Here is a 22,691-nt window from a genome sequence, read left to right on the forward strand (position 1 = left end):
TGATGATAAGGCCAAATGCTCATGACAAACAGGTTGTTCTCTAGTACATGCACTTTTCTCCAAGCTACATGTTTACCAAGACTTGGGGTTTTTTGGCCAGCAAACTTGTTTATAAAAGATGTACTTGTTTCAAAGGCAGAAGCCTGCTGTGGCCCCTTTACCTGGCAAAGCAGTAAAATTATTCTTTTCTACTTCACCTCCCCAAAAACATACTTGTTATTTTAAATTAAATGATCAATAAAGGATTACATTTCCTAATGAAATCTGGATGCAAAAGAAAAAAATATTTCTATGAAACTGTCACAGGCAGGAACTAAAGAAGATATTGACCTCTCATTAAGAAGGAATCTTCCTATGGGGCCTATGTGACAAAGTTGAACTGTAAGAATGTCACAGAATACACTCGTCTTTTCATTCCTGTAATAGGTCTTATGTTTCAACTAGAAAAGTCAGATCTCAATGTCTCCCTAAACTGTGAATCTGGTTCAATCTCCAGTCCTGCCTCTTGCCTTTGCAGGATCAAAATCTAAGAGCTACATACTGAGCCCAAGTTTCCCTGGACACCCAACACAAGCCCTCCCAATTTCCCTATGATATCACTCTCTCTTTACTCCTATTGTGAATGGCAACATCCACCCTAAGGAAGATGCAAAGTCAGCACAAAACCTCTGACTCCACTCAGCATTTTGCTCTGGGCAGATTCAGAATATGACCTCCTTGGGAAGCAGAATCTGGAGTCTCCACACTCCACCGTGTCCCTTGCTGATGACCTGGAGTGCATCCTGGGGTACAACAGATAAATATCTCAAGAAAGCCTGGACTTTCCAGGAGAGGGAAATGACCTGCCATTGCCTCCTCAGGTACATTGAGTGAATGAGGGATCAGGGAAAAGGGAGTGTCTGGTCCTCAGAGGTACAGCCATCCATAACCTCAAAGATAAGCACCCAGCCACCCGTCTTAGTAATTAATCCCAGGGACTAAAATGAAGACTAGCTTTTAGGGCTGGATCAATGTCTTTGGACCCACCAGGTACAGTGACCTGAGAACAAAGTATCATCACGAATTGACAGGGGAGCTCTATCTTCTGAGAATTTCACCTCAGCAGTGCCATCAGACGACTGTGCAGGACATGTGGGTTGGGATGAATGTGAGTCAGTACCTCCAATGAGAGACCCCAGATCCAGAGGGAACTCTGCCATTCGTATTTTGGGGTCAACAAGAAACAAACTCCCCTTAAGCCACTCCACACTAAGGAGGATCTGTAGACTGGAATACCCCATTTGACAGATGCAAACATCTCCATGTTGGGAAGTCATTTCCCAATCAGGGGAATGGGCTCAATGCCAGGAGTCTGCATGCCATGTACAGGATGATGTTTCTGAAAGGTATGCATGTTACCAAGCCTGGGCCAGACAAAATCTTTCCTAGAATAATTGAAACTCTGGAAGACAATCCAGAAACATACAACAGAGATAGGGTCATACACAAAAACACAGAAACAGAGATGTGATGTGAGGTGGTAAGAAAGAAATGCAGAAAATAAGAGAGATGCAGATACAGAATGACAAAGGTGTAGACAGAGAAAAGTTGATTCTCTTTCTCTTCTGTCCACCCACCCCTACATGGCACACAATGGTGCTTCTAGTCTCCTTCTGGTCCTCAGTTGGCTGGTTCACCCCAAAATAGTTTCCTTCATTCTGCAGTGGTTCCTACCTCTACTCATTTAAGGAGGTTCAGAGTACAGACAACTCATAATCATGTTTAATTATGATTTAAAAAAAAAAACACTACAGCCAGTAAATGATTTCAATGTGCTTCTTTTGCACACTCTGTTGGGTAAAAATGGGAGCAGAGGAAGCTCTTGGGGTCTGGTAGATGCAGCTGACAATGCACAGGTGGAGGCTCCATGGTCAGTGGAGGAAGGAGCATCACAGCCAGATCCTTGGTTGGGGGATGGCCACAGGAAATGACCTGGTGACCGACTCTGATCTCAGAGTGGGACAGGCTGACAGGCATCTGGGAATTCCAGGCAAGGACAGACATGCATTATAGAAGAGCAAACACCAATCTCAAAATATCCTCAGGAGTCAGCGCATGAGCCCTGTAGAAGAGAGAGAGTGATCAGTACACAGGACCCACACTTCGACCTGACAAGGAGGCATGGGAAGCAGGGGAGCAGCTCTTGTCCTTTTGGGGGATATGAAGATTTCAATTTTTTAGTAAATTTAATGATAGCTCACCTTCTTTCCACCACATTCAATCACTTATAAATGCCCACAGGCAGTAGCCACTAACATGTGGCACAAAGTGGGCAACATCCTGGTGTCTATCTTTCAAACCAGAGCTCTGGCTCCACATTTCACAGAAAGATGCCATCAAAGTTATGGCCTGGTTCTGGGGAACAACTTCAGGAGCTTTCTACAGAACTTCCTACAGAAACTTTTTCCCTAACTCTTGATTCCATATCAGGAAACAGGTCATGAATGAGACACTGCACCCAGGCACACTCACCTCACACCCTTCCCTCCTTTATCTGTCCCCACAATCCCCACTGACACAGAACAGAAATAGAGCACCTGCTGGTAGGGGCCCATAATGTCCTACAAAAGCTCTCATGACACAAACAGCCACTGCCTTACTTACCCCAAAGGAAAATGAGATAAGCAACTCAAGGGGAAATGTATTTCTTTCTTATCCATCAACCACAAGGCCTTAACTGCCCTCAGCTAAGATTCCCCCAAATGAATGAAGCTGTCACTAGAAGGAAAGGAAACCTGATCCTCTTAATGGAGAAAGTTTTCAGAAAGGAACCCATGAGACAATGATGAACTTTAAGGAAGCCTTAGAATAAATTCCACCAGTCATCTCCATGTCAGGGCTACCCTTTCAACCAATAAAGTCAGACTCCAATGTCTCCCCAGGTTGTTCATTTCCTCCCACCCCCAGCCTCACCTCCTCCTTTCAGGGTCAGGAAAAAAGAGCTACATCCAGAGGCAGAGGCTGCCCTGAACAGAGGGTTGCAGTCACAGCCCATCTTCCCATTTCCCCAGAGTTCCTTACCCTTCTGGCTCCTGTGATGGACAATGAGGCCCAGCCCAAGGAAGATCAGCCCCAGCACGAAGCCTCCAACACCACTCAGCATCTTGCTCTGGGCAGATTCAGACTGCGCCCCTGGGGAGCAGAGCCTGAGTGTCAGCGATTGTCCCCACATTTCATGGTGTCCCTTTACGAAGCTTGAGGTCTAGTCTGAGGTACAGGAGGTGGAGGTGTCAGGGGAACCTGGCTCTCCATTTCGACCATCCCCAGGGGAGGGACCCACCAATGGATCTTTGGACACAGTAGGCAGGTGAGAGAAGGTGAAAGTGGATCCCTGCTCTCAGGGACACTTCCATAACCTTAGACCTTAAGACTGTGATCACCAGTCAGTTCTACAGAGCTACCAGGCTGGGCTCTGGGGCAATGATGTGTAGAGTGAGCTCGCTGTATGTGAAAAGACAATGTGATTTGGCTCTTCTGATGCCTGTGCTAGGAGGCATGAGCACTGTTGTGTCCTGTGATTTACAGTTCAGTAGTGATGCTGGGGACAAGGGGTGAGAGGGCATGGACTGGGGAAGCTCTGTCTGCCCTGTCCTGTAGGGCCCACAGTGAAAGGAAACCAAGTGCCCTTACGCCACTCCACCAAGATGGGGCTCTGGAGGCTGGGGTGCTCCACGCGGCAGGTGTAGACATCTCCTCGCTGGGGGGTCATTTCCAGCATCACAAGGATCTGGAAGGTCCAGTCCCCATTCCTAATAAGAGGGGTGGACACAACGCCGGCTGTCTCCTCCTGGTCATTCCGGAACCACCGAACCTTGATCTGGCCTGGATAGAAATCTGTCACCGAGCAGACCAGCAGGTTGTGGTGGTTTAGAGCCTCTGTTCTGGACGGGGAGACGGTCACTGTAGGTTCCACTGAGGGAGGAACACACAGGAAAACACACAGTGAGACGTGAGACCACACAGCACATCTCCCACGGGCAGGAGTCCTTCCTTGGTACCAGAGTGGAAAGATCCTTGGATTCCAAGCCTTGGATTTAGATCCATGCTGAGCCACTTCATTGAGTTAGACTTGGGCCACCCAAAACGGGCCGGTCATGGTGGAGAGGTCTGACAGAATGTGGTCCACTGGAGAAGGGAATGGCAAACCACTTCAGTATTCTTGCCTTGAGAGCCCCATGAACAGTATGAAAGGCAAAAAGATATGACACTGAAAGATTAACTCCCCAGGTCAGTAGGTGCCCAATATGCTACTGGAGATCAGTGGAGAAATAACTCCAGAAAGAATGAAGGGATGGAGCCAAAGCAAAAACAATACCCAGTTGTGAATGGAAGCAAGATTCGATGCTGTAAAGAGCAATATTGCATAGGAACCTGCAATGTTAGGTCCATGAATCAAGGCAAATTGGAAGTGGTCAAACAGGAGATGGCAAGAGTGAACATTGACATTCTAGGAATCATCCCACTAAGATGTACTGGAATGGGTGAATTTAACTCAGATGACCATTATATCTACTACTGTGGGCAGGAATCCCTTAGAAAAAATGGAGTAGCCATCATGGTCAACAAAAGAGTCCAAAATGCAGTACTTGGATGCAATCTCAAAAACGACAGAATGATCTCTGTTCGTTTCCAAGGCAAACCATTCAATATCACAGTAATTCAAGTCTATGCCCAGACCAGTAATGCCAAAGAAGCTGAAGTTGAACAGTTCTATGAAGATCTACAAGACCTTCTAGAACTAAAACCCAAAAAAGATGTCCTTTTCATTATAGGGGACTGAAAGGCAAAAGTAGGAAGTCAAGAAACACCTGGGGTAACAGGCAAATTTGGCCTTGGAATATGGTGCCGGGAGCCGGTGAGGCATTCCACTCGTGACAAAGGTCATGAGGAAGGAGGCTCGGCATACGCAAAGGCGGGGTTGAGCCTCAGGAGTCCCCCTGGATATTCTCGAGCATCTACCGCCAAAAAAACCAGAGTCTGCCTACTTTATTGCTTTGTGCTCTCACCTCTGACTTTACTGGGGGCTGTCCCCTACCACCATCTTGCTCTCTCTGACAAAGAGTTAACTTACAGCTCCAATTAATAAAAGTTCCTGGGCAATTAGGAGTGTTTAAATCCAAACGCCTCAGATAGCTCTCTAACTCGCCTGACAAGTTTACCCAGACTCCTACAGCTATGCATACTATTGTTAACAGTCTCCCAGCCTCAAGAGGCATGAAAGCTTAAGATATTCAAATAGCTTAGAGCCCCTCAGAGAGTTAGAAACTGTCAGAATAAAACTAGTAAAAAATTTCATTGATGAGCTAATGTTGCCAAGTTTTCACATCCCCTGTATTGTATCCTTGAATGTGTATTAATTAATATAGTTGGTATGTAAAAAAAATAAGTAGTGGCCTTGGTGTTAGTAACTTTAGACCCTTAAGGTAATAAATTCTTTCCTTTGTTGTAAACCCATTACACATCCGCCCTATAGGAATGCAATTTAATCTTCGGAAGATGGCACCAAACCTTAAAATAATTACTCTTAGAGAAAATAAGTCTTTGTTGATAAGTCTTTGTCAAGAGTCATAAAATGTTAATAAGCCTTCTGGCCAGAAGATGATGTAAATCACCTAAACCATTTGTATACGATAAATTTGCAGGAAAGAAACCCTGGTTTTTGATAAGGATCAAAGACTGCTGACTTTGCATCCCCTATTATCCTCTATGTGTAACTTAGGGTATATAAGCCCCTGTTGAAAATAAAGCTACGGGCCTTGCTCACCAACGCTTGGTCTCCCCATGTCATCCTTCCCCTCAATTTCCAGCTGAGTCTCCATCTGCAGCGCGGATATCCTCTGTGACCATTTATTTGCCTGGGCTTCTAAGACCCACTCGAGAAGGTGTCTAAGGTGGGGCACCTTCCGCTATTCAAGAGGGCACCTGCGGCCTCCGTGATCAGAGCTAACCTGGTGTCACGGGTTATATTGATTTTCCAAGCTACTCAGCTTCTTTTCTCCACTGAATTTGCCTACTGAGCTATCCTCATTCTATTATTCTTTATATCTTTGATGAATAAATAAATAAATAGTCGCCGTCTCCCCTTCGAATACCCTGGATCAGCCGGGCTGGACCTCGGCAATTGGGAATGAAGCAGGCCAAAGGCTAATAGAGTTCTGCCAAGAGAACACACAGGTCATAGCAAAAACCCCTCTTCCAACAACACAAGAGAAGACTCTACACATGGACATCACCAGATGGCCGACACCGAAATCAGATTGATTATATTCTTTGCAACCAAAGATGGAGAAGCTCTATACAGTCAGCAAAAACAAGACCGGGAGCTGACTGTGGCTCAGATCATGAACTCCTTATTGCCAAATTCAGACTGAAATTGAAGAAAGTGGAAAAATCACTAGACCATTCAGGTATGACCTAAATCAAATCCCTTATCACTATATAGTGGAAGTGAGAAATAGATTTAAGGGACTAGATTTGATAGAGTGCCTGATGAGCTATGGATGGAGGTTCGTGACATTGTACAGGAGACAGGAATCAAGACCATCCCCAAGAAAAAGAAATGCATAAAAGCAAGATGGCTGTCTGAGGAGGCCTTACAAATAGCTGTGAAAAGACAGGAAGCGAAAAGCAAAGGAGAAAAGGAAAGATATTCCCATTTGAATACAGAGTTCCAAAGAATAGCAAGGAGAGATAAGAAAGCCTTCTTCAGCGATCAATGCAAAGAAATAGAGGAAAACAACAGAATGGGAAAGACTAGAGAGCTCTTCAAGAAAATTAGAGATACCAAGGGAACATTTCATGCAAAGATGGGCTCGATAAAGGACAGAAAAGGTATGGACCTAACAGAAGCAGAAGATATTAAGAAGAGGTGGCAAGAATACACAGAAGAACTGTACAAAAAAGATCTTCATGACCCAGATAATCACGATGGTGTGATCATTCACCTAGAGCCAGACATCCTGGAATGTGAAGTCAAGTGGGTCTTAGGAAGCATCACTATGAACAAAGCTAGTGGAGGTGATTGAATTCCAGTTGAGCTATTTCAAATCCTGAAAGATGACGCTGTGAAAGTGCTGTACTCAATATGCCAGCAAATTTGGAACACTCGTCAGTGGCCACAGGACTGGAAAAGATCAGTTTTCATTCCAATCCCAAAGAAAGGCAATGCCAAAGAATGCTCAAACTACCACACAATTGCACTCATCTCACATGCTAGTAAAGTAATGCTCAAAATTCTCCAAGCCAGGCTTCAGCAATATGTGAACTATGAACTTCCAGATGTTCAAGCTGGTTTTAGAAAACGCAGAGGAACCAGAGATCAAATTGCCAACATCTGCTGGATCATTGAAAAAGAAAGAGAGTTCCAGAAAAACATCTATTTCTGTTTTATTGACTATGCCAAAGCCTTTGACTGTGTGGATCACAATAAACTGTGGAAAACTCTGAAAGAGATGGGAATACCAGACCACCTGACCTGCCTCTTGAGAAACCTATATGCAGGTCAGGAAGCAACAGTTAGAACTGGACATGGAACAACAGACTGGTTCCAAATAGGAAAAGGAATACATCAAGGCTGTATATTGTCACCCTGCTTATTTAACTTATATGCAGAGTACATCATGAGAAATGCTGGGCTGAATGAAGCACAAGCTAAAATCAAGATTACCAGGAGAAATATCAATAACCTCAGATATGCAGATGAGGTACCACCCTTACGGCAGAAAGTGAAGAAGAACTAAAGAGCCTCTTGGTGAAAGTGAAAGAGGAGAGTGAAAAAGTTGGCTTAAAGCTCAACATTCAGAAAACTAAGATCATGGCATCTAGTCCCATCACTTCATGACAAATAGATGGGGAAACAGTGGAAACAGTGGCTGACTTTATTTTTTGGGGTTCCAAAATCACTGCAGATGGTGTTTGCAGCAATGAAATTAAAAGACGCTTACTCCTTGGAAGGAAAGCTATGACCAACCTAGACAGCATATTAAAAAGCAGAGACTTTTACTTTGCCAACAAAGGTCCATCTAGTCAAGGCTATGGTTTTTCCAGTGGTCATGTATGGATGTGAGAGTTGGACTATAAAGAAAGCTGAATGCCGAAGAATTGCTGCTTTTGAACTGTGGTGTTGGAGAAGACTCTTGAGAGTCCCTTGGACTGCAAGGAGATCCGACCAGTCCTTCCTAAACGAGACCAGTCCTGGGTGTTCATTGAAGGGACTGATGTTGAAGCTGAAACTCCAATCCTTTGGCCACCTGATGCAAAGAGCTGATTCATGGAAAAGACCCTGATGCTGGGAAAGGTTGAGACCAGGAGGAGAAGGGGATGACAGAAGGTGAGATGGTTGGATGGCATAATCGACTCTATGGACATGGGTTTGGGTGGACTCCAGGAGTTGGTGATGGACAGAGAGGCCTGGCGTGCTGCAGTTCATGGGGTCACAAAGAGCCAGACAGGACTGAGTGACTGAACTGAACTGAACTGGGCCACTTTATTAGCTTAAATAAACACATTGGTCAGTTTCCTTTTCAGTCTCTAGAGATCATTGCAATCACTCTATGAGAGTTATTCTGTCAATACTAATTGATAATGGAGCACTTTAAAATTATAAATTGCTACATTATACCACTATTTGTGAAATTTTTTTTAATTAAAAAAAAAGAAAAAAAAAAACACCTGGACTTGTTTCTCCCCCCACATATTAAAGGTGACCATCAGGATCAGCACTAGTGACTTGTGCTGGGACAGTGATACCTTTTTCTGTTAGTCCCTGTGCTCCCCACAGTAGAGAAAATCCAGCAGCTTTGACTCCCACCTGCTGGCTTAGATTTTCAACATTAGTCATGGCCTCAGGAACAGCAACATGGACTAAGAATTAAGAAAGTCTAGACATTTTTATGTCCAGCAAAGTAGGAAAACAATGACTATTTCATCCTTCCTACAAGTAATGCTTCTCAAACAAGTTATATTCTATAATTCTTAGCCTGCAATACAAACAAAATTTGAGAGCAAAAGCACTTCTTACATGTTGCCGGTCAACAAAGCATCTCTCTCATCTTTTAGCCTAACCTTAGCTCAGATGCCATGCTATAGTGAACTTTCCACCCACACACACACAAAATTTACATCAAGATACATAAACTTTCAGGGACTTCCCTGGTGGTCCAGTGGATAAGATTCAACACTCTCAGTGCAAGGGCCACAGGTTCCATCTGTGGTGGGGCAACTAAGATCTCACTTTCTGCAACTACTGAACCCAAGCACTGCAATGAAGACCCAGGGTAGCCAAAAATAATAATGATAAATAAAATGAGCTACATATATAATTTTAAAAGATATATAAACTTCCATCTCAACATCATATATGCCACCTATATTTTATTCATTCCTTGATTCATTTATTAATCCAATCAACAAAGATAAATTTGACAGGCAGAAGGAATCCAAAGATATACAAGAACATGGCCCCTGACTTCACAGAACTTGCAATCTAGTAACAGAAACAAACAAAAAATGTTTTTTTAAAAGCTTGTAATTTTTGAAATAAAGGAAAAGGGACTTTAAAAACAAGTAACGATGATAAAACACTATGTTTGACTATGACTCAATTCCTTTATCTTCTCAGATTGCTACTCATCATCAAATGCAACATACCTCCCAACTTCTTTAACACATCTTATTCTTTATTTCTTTTGGCATTGTACTGAATCTCCCTCATTCTCTTAGTCTGAAACCATAGTAAATATTTCACGTCTGGTTTAGTTTTTTGATAATATGTTAAGTTCTCTCATTTCCTCTTTTTTTCCTATTTTTCTTTTAATATTCAAGTGAGTTTAACTGCTGGCTCCCTATCCTACTCCATTCCCCTGCTATTAGGAATAACTGTCTTGTTCTGAAATCAGACATTATGTCATATATTCCCTATAGAAAATATTCTGAGATTCTTGCAGCAGTCGGCCTGAGTTAATGAGAATGTTATGTAAACATGTAACTGTGACTTGCTGAGGTCAGCAGGCAGTCTCATCACCCTAATTACATATCACTCATGATCATCATCTCAAAGGAAGCACGCTTTTAGTTTGGACTTTAACCCTTGATCAGGCTCTTCTTCCTGGGCTCTGACTGAAGTCATAGTCAACTATGCGGATTTATAAAATCTGTTCATCTTAAACAGATTGGGAGTAAAAGTAGAGGGCACAAGTTCAAGAGAAAAATGTTAGAATAATTTTTTTATGAAAAAGAACTGAAATAACAAAAATATAAGTTGCTGTTCAGTTGCTAAGTTATGTCCAACTCTGCAACTCCAGGGACTGTAGCACGCCAGGCTTCGGTTAATCCTTCACTATCTCCCAGAATTTACTCAAACATATCCATTGAGTCAGTGATGCCATCTAACCATTTCACCCTCTGCCCTCAATGTAAGTATTCAGTGACATTAGGATAAAGAAGAAGGCAAGACTGTAAAGTAAGCTAAAAGTTATATGAACATGTATAGATAACACTGGGGTCAAACTAGGGATTAATCAGTGAGTTTTCAGCCCCTTGAATATATCATTTCATCCCACTAGCACTGAAACTAGGCAGAAACAGACTCATACTGCTGCTTCTGGTCATAACTGGCTTTAATAGAAGCTTCGCTTCCGTTAGATGCTATACACATGGTAAAGAGCATCATGACTGTTCTGTATTTGGGGGACACTCCACAACTTAGCAAATAACTATGATGCAATTACCTAAGCTGTTTATTATGTCCCAATATTAGTCCATGGGGTCACAAAGAGTCAGATACAACTGAGTGATTGAACAACAACAATTAGTGTATATAAAGTGGTGATACTAATTGCTAAGGTAGTTGTGGAATGAAGTAGCATAATATAGATGGTGTTTGGTAAGATAATTGTCTAGAACTAGCTGCTTATTACAGAGAAGGCAATGGCACCCCACTCCAGTACTCTTGCCTGGAAAATCCCATGGACGGAGGAGCCTGGTGGGCTGCAGTCCATGGGGTCTCAAAGAGTCGGACACGACTGAGCAACTTCACTTTCACTTTTCACTCTCATGCACTGGAGAAGGAAATGGCAACCCACTTCAGTACTCTTGCCTGGAGAATCCCAGGGACAGGGGAGCCTGGTGGGCTGCCGTCTCTGAGGTCGCACAGAGTTAGACATGACTGAAGTGACTTAGCAGCAGCAGCAGCTGCTTATTAAATGGGTATAATTCCTGAAGTGGATGGAAATGTTGGGAGGGGGGAGAGGAAGGGAGTAAAGGCAGGGTTTAGGCCAAAAGAAACTAGAAATAATGTTTATTCAGTAATTTAATGGCATTATTTTATTTATCCCAAAACTTCAGTCTTTCTTCTATGCCATTTGTTGACCTTTTCTAAGAAATTAAAACTCTCTCTTACAACACCATTCAAGTGCTGGGGTCTTTTTTTAACAAACACTTTTTCCCTCAGACTTTGCATTCACAAATTTTAAATTGCTAATTTTGCATTCACAAATTATAAAGCCATTCAAGTCAATAAGAATTTACTTTAAAGCATTAAGAAAAATAGTAAAGCATAATTTATAAAGTCAGTTTTAAGGCCCTATTTACCTTTATGTTTCTCTTGAGCCTAAGTGGATGGGCAACCAAATACATTTATTCATTAATTTAACAAAGTTTTATGGAGTTCATACTACCCGCCAGTGTGTCAGACTAGGCACACAGGGATAATTAAGACAGCCCCTTGTCTGAAAAAGGTCCAGGCCCAGTGATATGGTGATATACACTTAAGAAACCAGGATTACGGTGAATAATAATTTGAAACCAAAAAGAGAAAATGTATTATTTCATGACAGTAATACATCACCACGAGTTCAAGGTGCCCTGAGAGTACCCGAAGTAACCCTAAGGCCACCAGGCTGAGCTGTCAGGCCTCCAGGAAGCAAATATGCCAAAAGCACCAGGCGGGGAGGTGCAGAATGAGTGGAAATAGCAGCACAAGACGGGGCCTTGGAGAGGTGACCCACACCGGGCAGACCGGGCCGCCTCTGCAGGGAAGGCTCCAGGGCTGCCAAATTCGATCCCCACCCCCACCCTCACGCTGTGCCCTCGGTCCCCTGTCCCTCAGCGCCTCTCTCTGTCCCATCCGTGGGTCTGGGGACCCCGCCCCGGAGGACTCAGCCCCCTCCCTGCGCGAAGTCCTGGCGGGTGGAGGGCGGCCCCGCGGAGGACTGCCGACACTCACCTCGCCGCTGCAAGGATGTGATGAGCTCCGCCTGGTAGTTGTGTCTGCACACCGTGTCCGCCTCGGCCCGCGTCTGCTCCAGGACGTCCTTCTGGCTGTTGTAGTACTCGGCTTGCCGCCGCCCCAGCGGGGTCACCGCCCGGTACTCACCCACGTCGCTGTCGAAGCGCGCGTACTCCTCCTGGTTGTAGATGTATCTGGTCACGAGTCGCACCCGCTCCGTCCCGTTGGTGAAGTAACACAGGCCCTTAAACTGGTACACGAAATCCTCTGCGGGGAAACAACCGCTCGGTCAGGTCTCAGCCCCACAGCCCCACGCGGCGGCCTCTCGGCCAGATGGGGAAGTGCCGGCCGCCGCCAGCGGGGTCCGTAAACCTGAAACCCGCCGCTCAACCCCAGGTTCCGCTCCAGGCCGGCCCTGCGCCTTCTGCTGCGAACCCAGGTCCTCCAGCGGTTCCTCCCCAGGCCTCCCGCCCACTCTGAGGGCTCCCAGGATGCCTTGTCCTGAGATGTGAGAAGGCCTGTCGCTGAGGGAGCCCTAGGACCTGTGATCCCTAGAAGCTCAGAATCAAGTAAACGGGGCGGCAGGTTGATTTTGCATCCATCTCTGTACTTAAAGGTTCTCACATGAAATCCCATTTTAGCCTGAACTCCTGGGAACCTCAGAGACAAACGAGAGCAGGAGAGTTCAAGGGATGACAAAGGACCTGTAGAATTAAGCTTGTCCTCCTGACAGGAGTATTCTCTTGGTCCCCAGCAAAGTGTCCTTACAACGCCTTGGCTTACTCTTGAGTTTCTGCCACATGCACCGGACTCCTGTGTGGTTTGAAGGGACCAGCAAACCACCCCCCACCGCCCCCCAGTCCTAAAAAGGGCAGTTTATTCACAGAAAGAGTATGGACTTTCAAATTAGATTAGAGTTAATATATAATCAAATATATATTCTCTTTTTATGTTCTCCTTTGTCCTAAATCCTGTCCATCCTCAACTCAAGTTTCTGAACATCACTCAAGTCACCAATTGACTACAAATCAGTGAAACTTGAGATTAAAATTCTGTCTGTGGTCACCCAGGCAGCTCCACTCAAGAAAAAAAAGTTTGCTTCCACAAACCCTCCACTGAGAGTCAGGAATATACAGTCTTCCCCTCAAATGCTGAGCCTGCAGAGACCATGACTGCCCTACACATCCCCAACCCATAGTAGTAAGTCCAGACAAGGTCTTGGGGGACCCTGAAATGACAGATTCTGCAGTGCCTTCTTTGGAGAAAGTCACATCTTTAAAAAAAAAATACCCATGCTCACTTTGTCCTGGCACTTGTAGTAGATACACACTATGTCTCCTCCTCCCCATTATAACATTCCCAGGGTTAAACCTGTGGGAGGGGAATTGTCCTCACCTTGGCCTTAGAGGGTGGAAATGAGAATGTAACATAGCCTTCATTCCCAAAGGGAGGAAATGTGTGATGAAAGACAGTATCCTAAGATCACACCCCAGCCCAAGGGTCCCTCAGAGCCTGCTCCCCAGAGTGGTGGGTCCGAGGAGCAGCTGCCCTGCACTTACGTGGCGAGTCTCTGCTCTCAGTGCCTGGGGTGCTCAGCATCACCAGGGTCACCATCACAACTGCTGTCCAGAGGCCTCTGGGAATCTCCAGAGCCACCATCCCAGACATAATTGAGAACAAAGGAAGAAGTAATAGTAGTCAACACAGCTCAAACACAGTGGGTCTGGTGAGCCCACTTCACAGAATAAAAGCCTATGAGAGCTTCCATGTATGACAGGATTGGAGAGTCCCTAGAAAAGGGACCAATCAGCAGTGGAGCTGAAAAACTTCATCTGTTTCTGGGTAGACATTTTTTTTGAAGGTTCTTAATCTAATGCCTTGGAGAAGGTGATGGCACCCCACTCCAGTACTCTTGCTTGGAAAATCCCATGGATGGAGAAGCCCGGTAGGCTGCAGTCCATGGGGTCGCGAAGAGTCAGACACGACTGAGTGACTTCACTTTCACTTATCAGTTTCATGCATTGGAGAAGGAAATGGCAATCCACTCCAGTGTTGTTGCCTGGAGAATCCCAGGGACGGGGGAGCCTGGTGGGCTGCCATCTATGGGGTTGCACAGAATCAGACACGACTGAAGTGACTTAGCAGCAGCAGCAGCAATCTAATGCCTGGCACTGTATCCTAATCAAATTACACTGGATTGAGATGAAAATGTTTTCTTGGTTACAAAATATCTGAATATTGAATGCCTTAGGAGTTTAAATAATGAAAAAAAATGATTCAAGGGTAGATATTTCTGTGATATTTATTTAAAACCTATTGTTCTTGGAATTTGGGGTATGGGAAAATAAAAGTGAAAGTGTTAATTAATGAGTTGTGTTCTACTCTTTGCGACCCCATGGACTGTAGCCCTCCAGGATCCTCTGTCTATGGAATTCTCCAGGCAAGAATACTGAAATGGTTTGCCATTCCCTTCTCCAGAGGATCCTCATGACCCAGGAATCAAACCCAGGTCTCCTGCATTGCAGGAGGATTATTCTTTGCTGTTTGAGCCACAAGGGAAAATAAGTAGGGATCATATTTCAGAGAGGGAAAATTATTGTCACAGAGATGTTTACTTTTATTGTCTTAGAGACCCTGAAGATCCTTAAGTTGTGGGTGGGAAGAACAGAGTTCTTGAAGGAAATGGTTTTGAACTGCAGTTCTACTATTGATGTGCTTTATGAGAGTCAACAAAATACTGAACCTTTTTGCCTAAGACTTCTCTATAAAATGTGAATCATGTTTCATGCATTTTATATCTAGACCTTCATATATACAAACTTAAGGGTAATATGACTTGTTTAATATTACAGAATGTTCCACAGCTGCCATGTGTAACTGTTGGCAATATCAGGTTAATATGTGGAACAAGAAAACAAGCAAAAAAAATGACAATCAGAACCTCCCTGGCAGTCCAGTGATTAAAACTCTGCCCTGTACTGCAGAAAGTGTGGGCTCAATCTCTGGGAAACTAGGATCCTGCATGCCGTGGGGCACAGCCAAAACTTTAAAAAATTGACAGCCAGTCCTGCTGGCAAGTGATTTTTCATTACATAAGAATCTAGGGCTTCCTTGGTAGCTCGGATGATAAAGAATCCACCTGCAATGCAGGAGATCTGAGTTTGATCCCTGGGTTGGGAAGATCCCCTGGAGAAAGGAATGGCTACCCACTCCAGTATTCTTGCCTGGAGAATTCTATGAACAGAGGAGCCTGATGGGCTACAGTCCATGGGGTCTCAAGGAGTCAGACACGACTGAGCAACTAATACACTTATAAAAAAGAAAAGAATCTATTGCATTTATGCTTTTTGAGTTAAAGTATTTGGAAAGTTCAGTTGACTTTTATCTTAAAATATCTTCATCAGCTCAAATTCTTCCTGAACAGTCTGACTGTGCAAAGGCATAGTCCACTAACATTAAAAGCATTAACATATTGTCAACTCCAGTTCTGAGGACAGAAAGCAAAATTGTAAAGAAGAATTTCCTGGGGCTTGAATTCTGTTGATGTTTAGAGAGCTGTGCCAACCGTAAGAATCAAATCTCAGTGGCAGAAGTATCAATGTGCTTTATTAAATAAACGTCTTATTTATCAGACTTCTCTTGCCCATGTCTAGGGACAGTATAAAATGGTTATAGAGCAATTAGAACAGTGTCTGGCATATATCAATGAACAAGAAAATAAGTGTCTCTCCCTCTAATTTCTCTCTCCTTCTTTGTCTTTCCTGAATTTTAGGTTCTTCTTTCAGAAAAGAGGAGATGATCTAAAAGCAGAATATAGAGTTTACCAGGTAAAAAGAAATAGGGAAGAGGCAACGACAAGAAGTTTCCCTTAGTTGCACATGAAGGCAATGAGTTAGTTCAATATTCTGAATTAGGTGCATAGTCCCAGGGCACCTGAGACTGGGAAATCTGTCACTGGGCTTCCATCTGCTCTAGCACACTCAGGACCAGGGTAGCTCCAGAATAAGGAGGGTTCCAGGATGGGACAAAAGCATAAAATAGGAACATCAAGCTCAGACCAGTAACTGGGTTGTGGGGCAACAAAGAACAGTCAGAGAGGGATTCCAAAGGTGTCTCAGTTCCCTCAGGCCCACCACAGGGTCTCTAGGAATAAACAGAGGTTTCTGGCCCTTCCCCTCCCTCCTCTCCTAAGGAGGAAGTTCCCTCCGCCCTGTTCTGGGGCTGTGCAGTGAAGGCAGCCTCAGACCTGGGGATTACCCTCTTCTCACAGGCCTCTTCACACAGACTTTTTAACTGGCAACACGTGTCAGCTTAAAATCTTTTTTCTAATTGGCTACAACCTCATCTGCAAGGCTGTGGTTTGGGCGTCTGCCTGCTGCTTCCCCCAAGCCAGGTAACATTCTCTACATTTTCTAGAGTTCTCTGCACTGTCCTTATCTGTGCTGAGTTACTCAGGGCAGTCACTGCTGGCCTGGCCTGGCCTGGTCCAAGTATTTACCTGAATCACCCTATGGAGGCAGGGAGCTTAGGATGAGGCGGTGTGTATCCCACTTGGGTAGATGGACGGATCTAGAAACAGTCATTGATATGGGTGAAGGTCACTGTAGGGAAACTCTCATGGTACATCCTCTGTTCCCTCGGAGTGGAAGATAAAAGCTATGAACTACTTCCCTGTGAAAATTTAGGGAGAAATCATCTTCTTTGGTCAGCATCCACTGGAACCTGTACTTGGTCAGTGGGGTTAACTGTGAAAGTAATAATCATCTTGTCTGGAAGGGCCATCCAGGACCCTATTTTGCATTCAATTGCAAACATTCATTGTATATTATGAAAGTTTCCATGACCTCCTTAATGCCAGTAGTAATATAATTAGAATTATTTCTCCTCAGAATATTATTTCCCCTTAATATAAAACTGTCAACCCATTATCCTTAAATTTTTCCAAATCTTTGTAAAGTTACTCATATATGTCCCCTATATCAACACTTAGGTAATCCATTATAAAAATTTTCCATGACATATAGAAAGTCCTTTCTCTTTGCACAAAGTTATCTCTTTAAAATCACATTTTACAGAATCTAAAGGAAGAGTCAAATTAGTAACAGAGTGACCATGTATAAGCTATTTCAGTTCTGAAAGACTTAGTTTTGCCTCACTGGCAGAAAGAATACACACATCACAGGACCACTTCATGAAAACAGATGTAATTAGTAACTGTGCACTGCGATCTATGGTGAGGTGCATACACACTGATTTTTAATACAATAGTAGTCAGTTCATCTTTCTTGAGGTCATTAGCAAAGTCTTATTTCTCATTTCTATTCAGATGACACAATCATTGTGTTTTCAGATCCCTAACTCCTACCTCATTATGGAGAAAAACAGAGGGGGAAGATCATTAGCCATATTTGATCATGAATCTACTATATTTTCCCTCTCTGAACCCCATGAGTACCCTTGCAAAGAACTGCCATTTTAACTATAATTTCAGATCTCAGAACCTGGTCTTCTTCTTGGTGGGCTCATAAATGTGGAAACTGAGTGCAAAACAGAATCTAACAAAAATTGATGAAAGAAGAAGAAAGTGAATGCAATTTTATGTGTTTCATAAGACTGTTAATGACAGAGAGTCCAAGGTTATATGTCACACATCTTGATTTGATTTAGAGAAAGAGGGACTGGCCACTCCTCATTGTAGCTTCTTCCAAATATCTAAACCCTGTCCTGTTCCACATGCCTGAGTGCCCTACTTTCCTAGCCCCCATTATCAGGAGTCCCCCTGTGTCTGAGCTCTGACACATCTATGTGCTTTGGACTCTAGTGGCTTTTGTCTTCCTTCCCCAAAAGCCAGCAGACCCTAGATGGTGGTTACTGTCAGTTACCAATATTTTTATACACTTCCAAAGTTAATGTCCTGGGTTCCAAAGATGAAACTCCTAGAAGACTCCTGGCTTCTAGGAGTCCAAACATTGGAGGGGAGAAATAAATAGGAAAAATAAAAGAGAAAAAATTTTGCAACAGCCATTAAGGAGAATGTCAGATACTACCGACTAAAGACAAGACTGGTGTTTAAGCTTCAGGGGACATTTAAAACTACAGATGATGAAAAGCATTGGTTCAGTTATGTTCTCTTCTCTTGGAAAGGGTTGGAAACACAGACCTAGGAGGTGATGATTATTTGTGAATTAATTCACAAATAATAATTTTTCAGGAAGATGAGGATGGTGAGTTAATGGTGTAGAGGTCATGAAACGGTTGAAAGAAAGGCTTTTCAGATGCAGTTCTCAGAGAAAATTTTGTCTCGGAAGATAGGCTGTGATCATTCCAGGCAAAGACACAAACCTGAATGCAGACACAGAAGTTTGGCAAGACTGGGGCTGAGGAGTCATTCACAATTCACAATTCACAAGATCATTCACAACTTGTGGTTTGGTATGTTTAGAGGGTGGGATTCAAGTACCCTATGCTCTGTGAGATTTGATCATAGTACATGGAACTTGCCTGGATTTTCATTGGTTTAACAAGAAAAGCAGAAGGAATTTAAGCAGCAGAGTGCCATGACATGCTTTTCTATTCATGGAGCTACCTTGGAAGTTACCTTTTTAGAGGGCCTGTAGATTACTTTCTGTGATCCAGAAAAGATCCAGGTTAATGTGATGAACCCAATCTACCAAAACCTGGTTTACAGAGGAACCCATGTACCAATGACCAGTTTGGTAAATTTACCAAAATTAACATACCCTAAACTCTTTTCATTTTTTTTTTTCTGTTCCTGATGTTTGCATAAGTTCATATTTGGAAGTGTATTAGAGGCCTGAGAATCATAGACCTCCAAATGTCTGGGGCTCTCTTGCTCTCCCATAGGCCCTAGTCTCTCACTCCCTGGAACTCCACTCTTTCTGTCAACAAACAGCTCCAGTTTCCATGAAGATTTATATCAAGTGTATTTGTAAAGACAAAATGAAAATGGGTCGATTACACTTCACAGATAACTTCAGAAGTTGTTTTAAATGTTTTTAATATAAATTGGCTTCCCTGGTGGCTCAGATGGTAAAGAATCTGCCTGCAATGAAGGAGACTTGGGTTCGATCCATGGGTCAGGAAGATCCCCTGGGGAAGGGAATGGCAACCCACTTTGGTATTCTTGCCTGGAAAATACCATGGGTTAGAGGAGCCTCGACAGTCCATGGGGTCACAAAGAGTCAGACATGACTGAACGACTAACACTTCTTTTGATATAGATTGGAATAAACATCATAAATAGTTTTAAAACATTTTGTTTAAATTTTGTAAATTTTATGAATTGATCCTCCAGAGATATTAGCAAAAGAGCCCTTAAAATGCTAAAATCTTGACTAAACAAATGCAATTTTGAAAGATTTGAGAGCCAATATAAATAGAAACTGAGATTTTTCTATGTAAAGTGATGACATTGCTGTAATGTTCATGTCTTATACAAGGCAAACACTTCATGACTGGAAGAGGTAGCTGTTTCAGCTAATACATAGAAACTAATGCAGAAAGTCAGTCAAAATGAAGAAATAGAGGAATGTGTTCCAAATGAAAGAAAAAGGAAAAAACTCATAAAAAAGGTAGTTCAGTTCAGTTCAGTCGCTCAGTCATGTCCGACTCTTTGTGACCTCATGAATCGCAGCATGCCAGGCCTCCCTGTCCATCACCAACTCCCGGAGTTTACTCAAACTAATGTCCATTGAGTCAGTGATGCCATCCAACCATCTCAACCTCTGTCATCCCCTTCTTCTCCTGCCCTCAGTCTTTCCCAGCATCAGGGTCTTTTCCAATGAGTCAGTTTTTCGCATCAGGTGGCCAAAGAATTGGAGTTTCAGCTTCAACATGAGTCCTTCCAATGAACAACCAGGACTGATCTCCTTCAGAATGGACTGGTTGGATCTCCTTGCAGTCCAAGGGACTCTCAAGAGTCTTCTCCAACACCACAGTTCAAAAGCATCAAACTTCAGCACTCAGCTTTCTTTATAATCCAACTCTAACATCCACACATGACTACTGGAAAAACCATAGCCTTGACTAGACGGACCTTTGTTGACAAAGTAATGTCTCTGCTTTTTAATATGCTGTCTAAGTTGGTTGTAACTTTCCTTCCAAGGAGTAAGCGTCTTTTAATTTTATGGCTGCAATCACCATCTGCAGTGATTTTGGAACCCAAAATAATAAAGTCAGCCACTGTTTCCACTATTTCCCCATCTATTTGCCATGAAGTAATGGGACCAAATGCCATGATCTTCATTTTCTGAATGTTGAGCTTTAAGCCAATTTTTTCACTCTCCTCTTTCACTTTCATCAAGAGGCTCTTTAGTTCTTCTTCCCTTTCTGCCATAAGGGTGGTGTCATCTGCATATCTGAGGTTATTTCTCACTTAAAAAAAATCCTACAAGAAATATGGAAAGACATTCTCACATCTTAAAATACGTTTTTTAAAAAAGATGCTCACAAACTTGGGAGTTAAATAGATGAACATAGTAAGAACTTCAACAAAAAGATAAAAATATATATAGAAGAAAATTAAACAGAACACACAGATTTGAAATACAATATCTAAGTTGAAAAATGCACACTAGAGGTTCAGCAGCAGAACAGGTGAAACAGAGGAAAGAATCAGTGAACTGGAAGAAAGACCAGAGCAACTCCCCTAATCAGAGAAGCAAAAGGAGGAAAAAAAAAGGGAAAACAGTGAAGACAGCTAATGAACTTACAGGACAACCTCAGGCGAACTAACATTTACCTCTAGGACTCCTGGAGGAGAGAAAGAGAGAATGAGACACAAGCTTTATTTGAAGAAAAAATAGCTAAAAATTTCTTAACCTGGGGAAGAAACTGATTTCCAGATCTAGGAACCTGGTAGTTTAAATAAATCAATGCTTAGAAATCCGTGGGCTTCTCTGGTGGCTCAGCTGGTAGAGAATCCACCTGCAATATGGTAGACCTGGGTTCAATCCCTGGGTTGGGAAAAGATCAATATCAAAACACATATAATCAAAATGTTAAAAGTTAAAAACAAGGAGAGAATCATAGAAGCAGCAAGAGAAAGAAAGAGTTACATACAAGGTAGCCCCCATAAGATAATCAGATTTTTTAGCACTAACTTCCTAGAAGGGGAAAGTTATTCAAAGTGCTGAAAGAAAAAAAAAATTGAACCAAGAATACTCTACCTTGCCACTGTCATTCAGGATTGAAAGAGCGATAAAGAGTTTTCCAGACAAGGAAACTAAAGGATTTCATCAGAACTAAACTGGCCTTAACAACAACAACTATATATATATATATAATATATATGTATATGTATATAACCATATATATATATACAAATATATAAAATAGGGACTTCTTGCTAACTAGTAAAAAGAAAACAAGTATAAACTTACAAGTGTAAGGCTCAATGGTAAATGCAAATATACCTTAAAAAGTAGTTGATTCATCACTCCTAAAGCAAAAAGATTAAAAGACAAAAGTAGTAAAAAAAAAAAAATGACTAACTACAATAATTGGTTGAGAAGCAAGAGATGAAAAGATGTAAAATGTCACATCGAAAACATAAAACATGAAGGAGATAAAAAGGTAGAGCTTTAGAATACATTCATATTTAAGTTGTTATCAAATTTAAATAGACTGTTACAAATGTAAGTTGTTATATATAAACTTCATAGTAACCACAAAGCAAGGACTTACAGTAAGTACACAAAAGATAAAAAGAAATGAATTTAAGCATACTACTAAAGAAAGTCATGAATCAAAATCAATAAAAAACAAGAGAAGAAAGAAACAGAGAAACTACAAAGCAGTCAGAAACAAAACATTTTTGCTGATCACAGTGGTACAAAACTAGAAATCAAATACAAGAAGAAAACTGGAAGAAAAACATATATATGTGGAGATTAAATAATATTCTAGTGAACAGCCAATGGATCAATGAGGAAATCAAAATAGAAATTTTTTAAATTTTCAAATAAATGAAACTGGAAATAATGTATACCAAAATGTATGGAATACAGCAGAAGCAGTTTTAAGAGGAAAATAGTCATTTTTACTGCATACCTCAAGAAACAAGAAAAATCTAAATAAACAACCTAACTTTACACCTCAAGGAACTAGATAAAGAAGAATAAATAAAGCTCAAAGCTGCTAGAAGGAAGGAAATAACAAAGATCAGAGCAGAAATAAAGAAAATAGAGACTAAAAGACAATAGAAAGATGAATGAAATTAAAAACTACTTCTTTGAAGTAATAAAGCTGAGAAACCTTTAGCTAGACTCATAGAGAAAAAGAGAAGCCTCACATAAATAAAATCAGGAAAGAAAGAGGAAATGTTATCACTAATACCATGAACATAAAGGATGATAAGAGAATAATAAAATTTTATGCCAATGTTTGGACAATATAGAAAATGCAT

The 22,691-nt window shown here is 42.2% G+C and overlaps 1 protein-coding gene across 2 annotated transcripts in view; it reads right to left on the reverse strand.

Annotated features, from left to right (window-relative positions):
- Nucleotides 1-1,739: 1,739 nt before the first annotated feature.
- Nucleotides 1,740-22,691, reverse strand: part of LOC102409778 (boLa class II histocompatibility antigen, DQB*0101 beta chain) — a 37,929-nt gene continuing 16,977 nt past the window's right edge. The window contains exons 1-5 of one of the 2 annotated variants that reach the window (XM_006047521.4): nucleotides 13,825-13,995; nucleotides 12,263-12,532; nucleotides 3,670-3,951; nucleotides 3,061-3,171; nucleotides 1,740-2,101 (exon numbers count right to left, since the gene is read on the reverse strand). In XM_006047521.4, coding sequence (XP_006047583.3) covers nucleotides 2,088-2,101; nucleotides 3,061-3,171; nucleotides 3,670-3,951; nucleotides 12,263-12,532; nucleotides 13,825-13,933 — 786 coding nt within the window. In that variant the 5' untranslated portion in view covers nucleotides 13,934-13,995 and the 3' untranslated portion in view covers nucleotides 1,740-2,087. Of the gene's footprint in view, nucleotides 2,102-3,060; nucleotides 3,172-3,669; nucleotides 3,952-12,262; nucleotides 12,536-13,824; nucleotides 13,996-22,691 lie in introns of those variants that run through there. The other variant, XM_045162826.1, reaches the window with a different exon arrangement.

This window comes from Bubalus bubalis, chromosome 2, assembly GCF_019923935.1.
Source record: "Bubalus bubalis isolate 160015118507 breed Murrah chromosome 2, NDDB_SH_1, whole genome shotgun sequence".
NCBI lineage: Eukaryota > Metazoa > Chordata > Mammalia > Artiodactyla > Bovidae > Bubalus > Bubalus bubalis.